This window comes from Alnus glutinosa, chromosome 1 (genome assembly GCF_958979055.1).
Source record: "Alnus glutinosa chromosome 1, dhAlnGlut1.1, whole genome shotgun sequence".
Classification (NCBI taxonomy): Eukaryota; Viridiplantae; Streptophyta; class Magnoliopsida; order Fagales; family Betulaceae; genus Alnus; species Alnus glutinosa.
Window position 1 is genome coordinate 8,724,908 of NC_084886.1, and position 15,092 is coordinate 8,739,999.

The 15,092-nt window shown below is 38.9% G+C and overlaps 1 protein-coding gene across 5 annotated transcripts in view; it reads right to left on the reverse strand.

The window, feature by feature from the left end:
- The window catches only part of LOC133870811 (uncharacterized), a 54,248-nt gene that overhangs the window by 10,432 nt on the left and 28,724 nt on the right, over positions 1–15,092 (reverse strand). For all 5 annotated transcript variants that reach the window (XR_009900795.1, XM_062308049.1, XM_062308041.1 and 2 more), the window contains exons 7-9: positions 12,951–13,222; positions 8,297–11,354; positions 8,083–8,215 (exon numbers count right to left, since the gene is read on the reverse strand). Coding sequence is in view for 4 of the 5 variants with exons in the window: in XM_062308049.1 (XP_062164033.1) it covers positions 8,083–8,215; positions 8,297–11,354; positions 12,951–13,222 (3,463 nt within the window). In the remaining variant the exon portion in view is untranslated. The remainder of the gene's footprint in view (positions 1–8,082; positions 8,216–8,296; positions 11,355–12,950; positions 13,223–15,092) is intronic.

Consider the following 15,092-nt stretch of genomic DNA (forward strand, 5'->3'; position numbering starts at 1 on the left):
GTTGAGCACTGCATTGTGTCGTGTGTGCTGAAGAGCAGAGCCACTGTGATAGTGAGTAAATCCTAAGAAACTTATCTATTCAAGGTTGTTCAACATCATTGGTGGTGGTGAACCATGTCTGTAGGGGTGGCCAGTGGTTGCAATGGTCATTGGTTGGTTTCTTGGCTGCTGACAGTGTATTGTGTTGATTGGAGGTGGTCGACGGTGGGGCGTGGGGCGGCAAACCTATCTGTAGTGGTTGACGATAGTGAGTATCAGTCACCATCTGCAAATCTATGGTTGATTTGGGAACAAAGAGTGGCGTATGGTTACATGCATAAATATATTCTTATCTGGGTTAGGGATATCACATCCTCAGTTTGGATTTAACTTCAGATATGCTTATTCTGAGTCAAAATTTGGGTTGGGTCACCACACATTTGGGTCGAATCATACTGGGTCAAACAGACCCGTCAAACCCAGTTCAGATCAGTCAAACCAAGTCAACCCAACTTACCCGAATCCGATCTGCCCAATCAACCCAGTTCATAGTTTTCGGCTGGTTTAATTGAAATTATCTGATTCTGACGGGTTCCAATGACTTTTTGGCGTGTCTCATCGATTTTTCGCCCATACAGTGGAGTTTTGGCCAGTTCTTTCATACTTTCATCAGTTCAGGTAAGCTTTCGGCCAGTTCAGCAATTTTTTCGCTGATTAAGTGGTTTCTCAGCTCGACTCTTGCATTTTTTGGCCTTATGCCAGCAGATCTTGACCATCCAAGCTGAGTTTTAAGATATTATTCTCTTTATCTGCTTGTTGGTTGATTTTCTTGGTTATTTGCTCTTGTTTGGGTGTTGTCTGGACGAGTAACATGACTGCTAAATCTGAACTCGTTACCTTGGCTTTAGTGCTTAACACTCCAATGACTTCTGTTAAATGTTTGAGGAGATAGAAGCTGCTGGAGGAAGATCCTCGGCCAGTCCTCAGACTTTGTGTCCGTTGAACAAAGGGGCAAAAGGGAAGAGAGAACTAAACAGGTTGGCTTGGTCCTTGAATTATGAGAAGAAAGGGGCTCTATCGGCTAGAGGTCGCAACAAAGGAAGGGGTTCTGTATGCAATTATGATGCCTAAATTAATTTCGTGGAATGTTAGAGGGATTAATGAGATGAAAAAAAGAGTAGAAATTAGAGGGCTTCTAAGAGAATGGAGGGCGGATATTGTTTGTTTGGTGGAGACTAAGATGGCAATAATCTCAAGGGAGGTGGTGCGGAGTTTATGGGGGTGTAATCAGGTTGATTGGTGTTATTTGGGAGCCAATGGAGCATCGGGTGGGATCTTACTTATGTGGGATAGGAGAGTGGTGGAGAAATTGGAGGAATGTATAGGTAGATATACGGTTGCTTGTTCTTTCCGCAACATTGGTGATAATGTTTCTTGGGCGTTTGGGGGGGTTTATGGCCCTAATGATGACAGGGATAGGAGGGATTTATGGATTGAGTTAGCTGGATTGATGAATTGTTGGGAGGTGCCGTGGTGTATTGGGGGAGATTTTAATGTTGTTCGTTTTCCGAGTGAGAGGTCGGGCATGGCCAGTTTCTCAGCTGCTATGGAAGAATTTTCAGACTTCATCTTCATGCAGAACTTGGTGGATCTACCTCTTCAAGATGGCCAATTTACATGGTCGAATAACCACACATGGTCTAGAATTGATAGATTCTTAATTTCTGTGGAGTGGGAGGAACACTATCCCGAAGTTGTTCAAAGGAGGCTTCCAAGACTTCTGTCCGATCACTTCCCTTTGTTTTTGGTTTGTGGGGCACCAAGAGGAGGAAAAAGGTCTTTTAAATTTGAGAACATGTGGCTGAATTATGAGGGCTTTGTTGAGCAAATCAATAAGTGGTGGTTGTCTTATGAGTGTTCGGGTTCTCCAAGTCACATTTTGGCGTTTAAACTGAAGGCATTGAAGGCGGACTTGAAGAAATGGAATGCTGAAGTGTTTGGTGATATAGGGAAGAAGAAGAAGGAATTATTGGAGGGCATTTGTGAGCTGGATGCAGTTGATGAAGGCCGAGGCCTAGAGGAGGAAGAGAAGGTTCGCAAGATAGATATGTCTAGAGAGCTGGAGAAAACTCTTCTGTGTGAGGAAATAATTTGGAGACAGAAATCCAGAGCTTTGTGGTTGAAGGAGGGGGACAAGAACACAAAATTTTTTCACAGGATGGCCAACTCGCGTCGCAAATTTAATCAAGTGGATTCTATAAGTATAGATGGTGAAATCTCCAAAGACCCAAAGGAAATTCAGGAGCATATAGTTCAATTTTACAAAAACTTGTATGTTGAGAATTCTTCTTGGCGGCCAAGGGTAGAGGGCCTTTCTTTTCTTTCAATTGATGAAGATGAGAGTAGCTGGATAGAGAGAGGGTTTGAGGAGAAGGAGGTGTGGGAGGTCATCAGAGATTTCAATGGAGATAAGGCTCCGGGCCCCGACGGTTTCACTATGGCTTTTTTTCAGAAGTGTTGGGATATCTTAAAGCATGACATTATGGCTGTTTTTGCAGATTTTCACTCTCGAGGCAAGTTTGAAAAGAGTTTTAATGCTACTTTTGTCTCTCTGATTCCAAAGAAGAATGATGCTGTGGATGTGAGTGATTTTCGGCCTATCAGTCTTATTGGGGGAATTTACAAGATTATTTCCAAAGTCCTTGCGAACAGGTTTAAATCAGTGTTGGGTAAGATTATTTCAAACAACCAAAATGCGTTCATTGGTGGTCGACAAATTTTGGATTCAGTGCTTATTGCTAATGAATGTGTGGATAGTCAAATCTGTTCAGGGGAGTCTGGGTTGTTGTGTAAGCTGGATCTGGAAAAGGCCTATGATCATGTGAATTGGGACTTCTTACTCTACTTATTACAACGTTGTGGCTTTGGGGAGAAATGGAGAGCTTGGATTCGTTTTTGTATCTCTACGGTGAGATTCTCCATCCTTGTCAATGGAACTCCGACGGGTTTCTTTACTAGCTCTCGCGGGTTGCGACAAGGTGATCCTCTGTCGCCTTTATTATTTGTGGTGGTTATGGAGGCTTTGAGTCGGATGTTGGCTGCTGCGATGGAGCAGGGTTCGATGACAGGCTTTATTGTGGGACATAGTGAGTCAGAGGTAATAGTAGTGAATCATTTATTGTTTGCTGATGATACGTTGATTTTTTGTGGAGCGCAAGAAGAACAGATTCGACATCTGAGGTGCATTTTCCTTTGTTTTGAGGCAGTTTCGGGATTAAGGATTAATTTAGGAAAGTCAGAAATTGTTCCTATTGGTGAGGTGGAGGATGTTGAAGGGTTGGCCCAACTTATGGGTTGTAGGGTTGGATCGCTTCCTATGACATATTTGGGTATGCCTTTGGGTGCCTCCTACAAGTCCGTTCTTACTTGGAAAGGGGTGATTGAGAAAATGGAAAGGAAACTGGCTGGTTGGAAGCGTATGTATTTGTCAAAGGGCGGTCGGTTGACTCTTATTAAGAGCACGCTATCCAATATCCCCACGTATCTCTTGTCGCTGTTCCCTATTCCTTTGAGGGTGGCTAATCGTCTTGAAAAAATCCAGAGGGATTTCCTATGGGGTGGCATAGGGGATGAGGCCAAATTTCATTTAGTGAAATGGAACAGGATTTGTACTCCGTTGCATTCAGGTGGGTTGGGAGTTCACAATCTTTCCCTGTTTAACCAAGCTCTTTTAGGTAAATGGTTGTGGAGATATGGTAGGGAGAGAGAGGCTCTATGGCGTTTGGTGATTGACGCCAAATTTGGGAGCCTAAAGGGTGGGTGGTGCTCTATTGAGGTGTCGGGTTCCTATGGAGTAGGGGTTTGGAAATATATTAGGAAAGGGTGGGAGAAGTTTTGTAATTATGTTCGGTTTGTGGTAGGGGATGGATCATATATCAGTTTCTGGCATGATCGGTGGTGTGGGGAGATTTCTTTGAAGCTTTGTTTTCCAGTTCTGTATAGTCTTGTGAGGAACAAAGTGGCTATGGTGGTAGATAATATGGCTGTTCATAATGGCAATATTCATTGGAATGTTCTCTTTACGCGGCAATTACAGGACTGGGAGTTGGAGATGGTGCTCTCTTTCTTCGAGCGGTTGTACTCCACTCCGATTCGACAAGGAGAGGGTGACAAGTTAGTTTGGAACCTCTCTTCAAGGAGCTATTTTGAAGTAAGGTCATATTATGAAGCACTTAGTCGGAAAGAAGGTCCATCGTTCCCGTGGAAGAAGATATGGTGTGCTAAGGCTCCGACAAGGGTGGCGTTCTTTGTATGGACTGCAGCTTTAGGAAAAATTTTGACTCATGACAATCTACGAAAGAGGAATATTGTGGTTATTGAGTGGTGTTGTATGTGTAAAAAGAAGGGGGAGTCTATTGATCATCTGTTACTTCATTGCGACACCGCCCGTGAGCTTTGGAGTTTTGTGTTTTCTTTATTTGGAGTTGAATGGGTCATGCCACAATCGGTGATGGGTTTGTTGACTACTTGGGGTGCTTTTCGAGGGCATGGCCTAGCAAAAAATGTTTGGCGTTTAGTTCCTCTCTGTGTTTTGTGGAGCATTTGGAGGGAGCGGAATGCGAGGCTTTTTGAAGATGTCGAGACTGTAATGGTGGTTTTAAGGAAGCGTCTTCTTAACACGCTATATCTATGGATAGCTCCCCATCTTTGCCACTTAGGTGTTTCTACTTTTGTAGACTTTCTTAATTTATTAGTTGTTCCTCCTGTTTAGGGGCTCTCTTGTATACTTCCCGTGTATTAGGGTTGCGCCCCTCTGCGCTTTTTTATTGAATTTTAAATTACTTATCAAAAAAAAAAGTTCAATGGAAAAACTATTGGGCTAGATCTGTAAGTGTTTTTGAGAGGCAAACGTCTATGTCATCACCTAGTATCAGAGAAGCCTAGAAACAGAGATTCATCTAGTCATTGACAGCAGGACGATAATCAAACATGTCGCCCATGCCGACTAGTATTGAACCCAATATCAGATCTATTCTACAGTATCTCCCTGCTGCTAAGGCTATTCAGGAGCCTCAAACATATGTATTCTGGTTCTGGAGATATTACTCGGATTTATAAGGTGTAAATAGTATTTTGGGCTCGAGCAGGGAACTGAAAGTTGGAGTAGTATTCTCAGGTTATGGATGCTTGTGAAGAAAGAAAAATCTATCAATCACTCTCATATGACATTTCCTGTATGGAAAAACAACATCAAGATGTAAATGTTTATATTAGTTGAAACCAGAGTACGAACCCGTTCGTGCATAGATTTTAGGTGGTTCAAAGATTCCATAATTTCCTGAGGTATTTTCTAGGCATCAGCGTTCTACACTATTAGATAATGGTTTTCACTTGAGTTTTGATTGCACTGGGGACCGATCAGCCTTTGTTGTCTCCCGTGATAATTCTGGCAGTTCACATGGGGAATGTGAAAGTAGAGGTGGTCGTGGTTTACATGGCAGTCACAATTCTTAGAGAGGTGGTTGTATCGGAGGTCATGATTCTCGTGAATGCACTCATTGTCATCATACTAATCACTCAATAGATTATTGGGATCTGTAGAAAAAAACAATCTGGGTAAGCCAATCAGGTCTCATCTCAGGAGGATATCCCTTTATCATCTGGGCCACACGTACTATCTCTAGCCAAACTGCTAATTCTGTTAAGACTTCTCTACTGAGAGATGAGTATGCTCAATTTTTTGCCCATATGCGGGCCACTTTCTCACCGTCTTTGGTCTACAGCTTGCTCATTAATGGCTTTGTGGTAGCTTCTTCCTCTCTGTTATCTCACCCATCCATATTATCCCTTTCACCTCAAAATCTTGATTGACAATATTTTCCATCATGAGTCTCCCAACTAGTCATTCAAGTTGGCAGCAAGTCTTTTTCTAAACATCCTTCCATTACGGGTAGAGATGGCAAAACCTAGGCTTTGATACCAAATGGAATTAAGATGTCCAATGAATTCTAGGGTTCGGGAAAAATTAGGATTAGGGTTTGCAAAAGACTTGAGAATCAGTGAAATTGGCTAGGGAATTAAGTCACACAGATTTAGTTGCACTAGTAAGAATCAGGAAAAAAAAAAAAGAGGGTAAAACTTCACTTATAATCCCTAATCTTTCTTCACTTTTGCAAAAAGGTACCCAAACTTTATAAAGTGTCAATTTAAAGTATCTATCTTTCCAATTTTTTCAATTTCAATCCTCTGTTAGAATTTTCCGTTAAATCCTGTCAAAATTTCCAAAATACCCTTTTTTTTTTAAAGAAAAAAAATAATAATGATTTTGGTATTGGTCAAAATTTAATGGAATTTGCAAAAATATCCATGCCTGAATCTTTGAATTTTTTTTTTATGTTAGGCAGCATTTAACGGAATTTGCAAAAATACCCATGCCTGAATCTTTGAAAAAATTTATAATTTTTTTTAAAAAAAATAAACACAAGTATATTTTGGGAATTTTATTCTAACGAATGGTTGAAATTGAAAAAAATTAAAAGATAGATACCTTAAATTGACACTTTCTAAAGTTTGGGTACCTTTTCGCAAAAATGATTAAAGATCAAAGGTTATAGATGAAGTTTTCCCAAAAAAATATGATGAAAAGGATAAAATAAGTACTAGTAGCAAGCCAGTAGCTATTTAGGAATAGCCTAGTGAAAGAAAGCATCACACCTTCTAGGATAATAACTCTAATGACATTCAATCTTGATCCTTGAAACATACATTATCACTAAATAAAATTTTTTTTTTGGATAAGTAATATAAAATTCAATAAAAAGCGCAGAGGGGCGCAACCCTAATACACGGGAAGTATACAAGAGAGCCCCTAAACGGGAGGAACAACTAAATAAAATATAAATGTTTTTTTTTTTATAAGTAATAAAATTTTATGAAAGAAAGCGTAAGGCGCTACTAAGTACATAGGTAATATACAAGGGAACAACCAAACCAGCCCAAAAAAGAAAGAGTCCCAATAAACCGACGAGACCCTAAAAACCCAAAAATCCAAAAGATCTAAGGCCCACAAGAGGCACTCATCACTACATCATGTGAACCTTGCCTTTTCGATGCCGGGAGGTTGTATAATCATCGCCATAATTAATGGAGCTTTTCAAAACCCTTACCATTTGAACTCACAAATAATTAAAAATTTAAATTCCAGCACTGCTGAGAGTGTCGCTACAGTCCCGTCAACAGTGAATTTAAGGTGGCAAACGTCAATTTAACTCCCACTTAGGACCCACATCACAATCATCCTATCAAATCAAATCTTCATGTTAAAAAATCTGGTATTTCCTGTTTCTCCTGTAAACTTTTAGTGGTTGGTTTCTATAAATAGATGCCTTAAAATTGAAATTACACGAAGGAAATGAATTAACAAGAGTCAACAATACAAGGCAAGGATAGTATATTAGTTATTAAGTAATAAGTATGTTATATAGGTTACTTGAATATGTAGGAGTGTGTGTGTGTATATGTGTATATATATACTATAAATTTGTAAGCATATATAGTAATATCCTACATAAATATAAGATTGCTATACACTATATGCTATAGTTATACACTTACATACTAACATACTAATTACTAAGTATATATAATATATCAAATACATAATAATGTAAACATATTAACCTATATATTTAAATATATAACATGTAATGCAAATATGAATCAAAGTATCATCAGCAAACAGAAGGTAAGAGATATCAATCCCTAACCCCAAAGTCCGCATAAACTATTAAAGCAGAAGGATATATCTCTTTGTGTATTTGAATGATAAATAGTCTGCTTGTATGAGTTGGAAAAGAAAAATAACTTTCTATAAAAAGACACATTCAATATATGTTGTTTACCTTATCATCTCTTGTATAAGAGGTCCTCAGTGTAAAGTGTCTAAATTGTTAAAAGACCTATTATTATGTGTGAAATATGGATGAAGCCCCATCAATCATGATTGGAAGCCGCCCCATCATAGCTTTTCCCAAAAATATATATATTTTTTAAAAAAAATGTTAATAAAAGAGAAAAAAAAATGTCAATAAAAGAGAAATCTACCTGAAGAAGAAAGGGAACCCCAAACCTTATCTAGATACTTCAAAACCTCACAACAAGCTTCATCAATGGTCATCAAGCCTGATGTAGTTGGCCAGTGAGCCAGAGTGTCCTCACCTCCATTTCTTCCAATAACCTGGGGCACATTTTGTATTAGATAGATTGTTTGCATCACTAGCAATCTCGGAAAAATATAGAAGGGAATTGAGTATCTGACCTGCAAATGTTTTAGAACTGTAGAAAAAGCTGGAGGGCTCCTCAGGTGGAGTGCTCCCCAAGAGTACTCAGGAGGAACAATAGCTTGTTTAGAGATAATGGGCACACAACTCCAAGCCAGTGGCCAATCCTTGGACAGAATCGCTTCACTATATGAAGTGAGAACTCTCTTCCCACCTTTCTTGCCTCCAAAATTTGGCAAGCCCAGTTCAGCAGGTATGCATGCAATTCTGCCAAGGAGATTACAGAAGTTGTTTCCATAAAGCACAGCAAAATTTGTCAAAATAGCTTCAACAACCGATCCCGCTAATGACCAAATTTCCATAGAAACTTCATTCTGAGAGTTGGTTATGTACAACTCAAAATCATCTAAATTCCCTGATTTCATGCATTCACTTCCAAGAAGCTGTACTCTTTTGGCACATTCAAGTATTACATCTGCTTCTGTTGCAGTTTGAAGGCCAACTTTCCTCAAAATGCGAAGCCACCCATCTGTACTGAACCTTTCTCCTGGAAACTTTTTTCTCTCACCAGAGAAAACAGAAGTTAATAAAGCATCAGTGGGATCAAAGAGATCTTTTGGTCTAGACAGATCTGTGGAAAATTCATCAGTATTCCTCACAAATTTAGTCTCCCTCAAAGCTTCAACTAAAGAAGAATCAACCTGAAGATCTTGCCAGTTCGTGTACAGATATATCAATATATCCTCCTGCTCAGGCTGAGGTTTTCCCTCAAACCCAGGCAATCCAAACCTTATCAAAATTTGTTGATCATGCAATTCAGAGACCCCAAGGGCTCGAAGTAATGAAAACTCAATTGAATCTGTGGAATAAGAAAGGCAACGCTCATCGTATGGTTTAAGGAATGAATTTGAAGAGATCATACATTGATCTTCTATGTGCAAGGGAGTGTATGAACCCACAACTGTTTTATATATAGGTAGAGAACGTAAAATTTCAAGTTCTTCAACTCTGTAATTAGAGCTGTTAGAAAAGAAATCATTAGCAAAAAGGGTAAAAAGTTCATCTCGATCTGAAGTTGAAAGAGAAGCAAGTTCAGGGAAATAGCCAGCATGTTTAGCTGCAACAAGCTTGGAAGCAATAACTTGCCCTAATGATTGGCTGGAATTGGGGAGGAAACTGCATGGAACAGCACAGTCGATGAAAGCTATATCATAAATGGGGATGTTACAGTGGTTCAACAGTGACAACAACCAAGGGTATTTGGTTCTGGCTACTTCAAAAGCCGAAACATAGGATTGAACTACTCTACTCTCAGAGGTGAGATTCATAGGTAATACAGCTGGATCTCTTCCTGTTGCACCTATTTCTGAGACACCGTCTGCTGAGGTTGGAGAAGTAACTGGGGGTGGAATGAAGACCAAATGACGCTCCCTTACACGGCATAAGATTGGCCTACCAAGAAAAGCAGGAATTAGGGGCCAATCAGAAAAGAGAGAGAGGTCTTCTGATGGCCAACTGAAACTTTTCCAAAAGAGTCTTATCCATTCAGGGGAAGGACCACCTTCACCGCCAGAACTCATTGTTTTCTCCCACGAAAACCAAGGAGCCATATTTGAACCCATTACATGACTCACCCAGTTAGCATGGAAAAGTAGCCTCATATGACTAGCCAGTAAGTGAAGAGAGAAATTCTGTAGTTTTAACAATCTCTGAAGAGCAGAATTCGAAAAAAAATCAGCCAAGATTGATCTATCCAATATCTTGGGATGGATAAACTTTGCTGCTAACGGACTCATTAGTTCCTGCTGCTCCTTGTCTCCATACCAAAGTTCAGTAACCCCCAACTTTGTTAGATGATTCGTTGCAGTTGGACATGGTAAACCTTTGAGCTCAGCAGCTATTGATAAAAGCTTCTGATCCACATTTCCACTGCTGCTATTCCTGCTACTGCCAATGGTGTTTCTTTGAACTAATGGCCCTCCAGTCCGACCAATATCTTCAACAACTACCCGCCCAATTTCAAATATAGCCTTCCCCAAACTTGCCATCATTTCAAGAGCATCTCCGGAGCTGGCTGCACTCTCGGTGGACAACCCAGGAAAACTACCCACATAAGGGACTGAAACAGAAGTAGAACTACCATCCACAACATTAGATGCTCTATAAATAGAATTAGAGTTAATGGGGTTTAGTGATGCATCATCTTCATTAAAATTAGATGATCCTGGGAGCTGAATATCAGACAAGCAATACTCAAGAACATCCACATAAGTATCAACAGATCGAAGAACAATAGATGTTGAAGAAACCCTTAGATGTTCTCGAACCATTTTAGGTTTAATTTCTCGAACTGTAGCCCCCACGGCTTGGATCTCAGTCACCAACTCCCAGGGTACTGAAAATACTGGGTAATGCTCCTTCACAAAGCCACAAACCGTAGCTGGAAGCAAATTACCACTCACCCCATTCCCTGGTTGTGAAAGAAACATCCCCTCTTCAGCCTTGACTAAATTTCCCGAGTACAGCTGCCACACAGGAAGGTTGATAGCATGGGCATAAAAAGGCTTTATTACCTGCTCAACTAGACATTCCCAATCTGCTTTAAGCACTTCTGTTGTAACTAAATTTCTGCCATTTCCAGTCTGATCAATCAAAGCGTGCTTGCTAGACCTTGGCCAAAAGGAATAAATTTGATCTCCATAGGCCTTCAAAGGCAGACTAACTGCACGGCCTGCATTCGACTCAATTCCAGAACTCGAAGGGTCTCTTCTTAACTTTTGGATTTCCAGTATCATTTCAATGTAGGAATCACGAACACATGACATCAGTTCTCTGTTCCAAGCTTCAATTAAGTTATTTCCAGCATCGGGTTGTACCGCTACCAAAGCTTCCTTGTCTTGGTGCTTAAAAAGGAAACGACCGCCATTGTGACACACAAGGAAACATCCAAAAACAGTGACAGGAAAATCTACTGCACCAGACAAAGGAAGAGGGGACATCATGGGATTCGTTAAATAAATATCAGCAGGATTGCCATCTCGGGAAATATGCGCTGCAACTCCAGCAACAGGTGTTAAGTTGTATGACAGATAGCGCCTGCAAGAACAAAACAATGCCAACAAACAAGTCGATTCAAAGGAAGCAGCAGAAATTTTTCTCAGAAACACAAAAGGGTGGGAAAAACCATCAGATTGAGTTACTTTTGCCTCAGTTTGACTACCATTCAGATACAATTAATTTAAACTACCAAAAAATAATTCAGAATACAATTATGTAAGAAGAAGAAGAGTTGCCAACATAATTTCTTTACATTAACGAAATTCTTTTGGAAATAATCCTGGTACCACAATTTTTGGAAAAGGACCAACAGGCCAGCGTATATTTTAAAAATAAAGTGAAAGTGTGAAGCTTGCTTTTATAGTAATTAAATACAGAACTATCAAAATTCTGCTCACTGAGAAGAGAAATACATCCTTCAATGAAATTTCAATGAACAGGAGACCAATTCCAAGGTCCAGAAGTAGGTTAGAGGATCATTACCACAAAGAGAGAATATGAAGGTCTAAAGATAGTAGTCAAACAAAAACATTCAGTCATTTATCAAATCGAAGAATAAGAACATTTCCAGTCAACTGTTTACTCCAAAAAGCCTTTTCATGAAAACTTTACCATAAAGGTATTACTAGTCTCAAGAACAAAAGGAAAAATACGAGAGATTTAAACAGCTATCTAATTACACTCGGTGAAAATGTTTTCATTGAAACTGGGGGAAAAAAAAACACTAAAAAACTAAAAAAATCTAAAAAAAACCAAAAATTTATCTCTCTGTGTGGCAAGTGCACCTGCAATTCTTGATAACGAACTTAGGCTTATGACTGCAAATACTGATTTGTATGTGCTAAAACTGTAAAAAATGATATTACTCCAGGGATGCTCATAGTTCTAGAGCAATAAACTTATTTATCAAAAGTCATGAATTTTGGAATAACCTATGATACTAATGCAAAGAATTGATAAATATGAAGGTGATCCTTTAAGACACAAAGACTATCATATTTTTAATAGGTTAAATAGAATAATATAAGATTAATTGCAGCCATCCACGCTAAACTATGAAGACATTTGTAATGTTCACCCTAAACTACAAAGTTTTGGAATCAACACCCTATTCAAGATTAAATTCCAATGTCCACCTTACCAACCGAAAACAGGGTAAAACTTAACAAATTAGTGGGCTGGTTGGGTGGTGGGGTGCACTAAAATTTCAAGATTAACAAATTAGTTCTCATTAATTTTCAACGTCCAGCCCAAACAATCAACTAAGTTGTTAATTATAACACTTAGTGGGGATGGCTAGGTGGACATTGCAAATTAATCTCGAATTAGAGTGTTGATGGAAAAAATTTGTAGTGTAAGTTAGATATTGTAAATGACACATAGTTTAGGGTGAATTGCTACATTTACCCAAAAAACAAATATAAAATTCACCTTGCAATTTCAAAATTGCTGTGTTGTATTAAAGGGAAAATGTCTTATGCACACTTTTCTATTAAGTTAGATATTGCAAATGTTGCATAGTTTAGGGTGAATTGCAAAAATTAACCCAAAAACAAATATGAATTCACCTTTCAATCAAAATCGATATGTTGTATTAAAGGAAAATGTCTTATACACACTTCGCTTTTAACATACCTATCAAGAGCCATATTTCTTGTTTGTCCAGAACCCAGGCTGAGTGCAACAAGCCATCGATCAACAACTCTAGTTCCTCCTTGGAAAATTTGCACATCTAATACTTGCAATTTTATTGCAGCGCTTGAGCTACTAAATAACCTTGATATTTGGAACTTCCTCCACTTCTTTTCTGAAAAAGGATTCCTCATATGAACAGATGATGAATCAACACAAACTGAATAATCCTGGCACAGCTCTGGGTTTCCCTCCTCCCATGTTGAGAATGACACCTGTTAATATATAAGACTTGTGTAATATGCATCCATAAGACAATATTACAAGAAATAATATTGAAATTGTTGACAGAGAAGAATAAACAACCATGACTGATTCAGCTTTCAGAAGTAATACACACTCCTAGCAAACCATACAAATTAGAAAAACTAACCCAGCTCCTTTAACTTGTGAATAAACTAATAACTATCTAAGAAGTGCATCTTACACAAGTCAAAAAGATGAAGTCCTAATATTTTATTTTATTTTTATAAGTAATGCATATCATTAATAACCGCAGAGGGGTGCAACCCTAGTACTGACGTAGCGGAAGACTAAGGTAACTAATCAAAGAACAGCGTCTTCGATTCTGCAAGGAGAAGCGTCTTCGTCTTCTACCCCAAAAGATAAAACAAGCCCGCAGGCTAAAAGAAAGATAAAACTCCGTAGAGTATTTGAGAGAGAATTCTCTGATTTTATAACAATTCAATTGATTCTGAGTTTTACATAATAAGCAAGCCTATTTATAGAAGAGAAATACTTGTGAAAAAAGTAAACCTATCCCTAGTAGTAAAAGTAAACCTTTCCTAATAGCAATAGTAAACCTTATTCTAGTAGTAAAAGTAAAACTTATTCTAAAAGGAAAAGAAATAAAACAAATCCAATCCTAGTAAGGAAAGAAATAAAGCTACTAGCAAATCTAGTCCTAGTAAAGAAAAAACATAAAGTCTTGGCTTGAAGATCAAGTCTTTCCTTTTGTACTTCCATTGTCTGCGAATAGGTAAGCTTCTAATTAAACGGTGCTGCTTCAGTATTATTTTGAACATCTTTTCTATTTCCGTTTTCATCGAAAATATTAATAAATTCCGCCCTACATCAAGTACACATGATGTATACAAGACAACCCTAGTACACAAGTGTCGGAGAAGATCAAAGGAAGAGAGAGGCAATGGTGGTGAGCTTAATCTACCTTTCCAAAAGCCTCACAAAGGCCTACTCCTTTCTGTAACAAACATGATTGTGTCCAGATCAAGTTGGAGCTATTCCTTTTTCCTTACTTTTTTTCCCTTCAAAAATGTGTCTAAAAGCCTAACACAATATTCCTTTTGTAACGACCCAAGGAAAAGCTCTAGTCACATCTTGAATACCGCCACAACCAAGGAGGATGGGGAAGTGATTAGAGCACAATCTATGTAACCTTTTTTGGAACAGACCAGGATACTTAGCTTCCCAACACGGAGAAACAAGAAACCTATCAATTCAAGACCAAGAGGAATGGTCCCAATTATTAGACCATGTAAACGTCCCCCCTGCAAGGGGAAGATCCATGAAACCCTGCTCTGAAATAAAGTCCAAGAACTCCATCATCGCGGGGCAAAAAGGAGCTTCTCCCGATCTTTCATTAGGAAAACGAATGACATTGAAATCACCACCAATGCACCAAGGCAAATCCCACTAAGTAATAAGGCCAGCCAGCTCCTCACCTTCGAATACTATCATTATTAGGTCCATAGACCCCTGTGAAGGCCCAAGTAAAGTCATCATCTACATTTCTGAAAGAGCAAGCAACAACAAACTCCCCTACATACACCTCTATCTTCTCTACAACCCTCCTATCCCATATAAGCAAGATTCCACTGGAAGCCCCTCTAGAAGCTAGATAACACCAATCAACAAAATGACATCCCCACAAACTTCTCACAATACTACTAGAAATAAGCTCCATTTTAGTTTCCTGCAAGTATATAACGTCCACCTTCCATTGCCTAATGAGATTTCTGACTCTCAACCGCTGCTGAAATAGTTACACATGCAGCCCTTCTAATTAAAGCTTTCAAAAGAAGCAGCAGAATTAGAGCAGAAACTATCTAATTAGTTCAGGTCTTT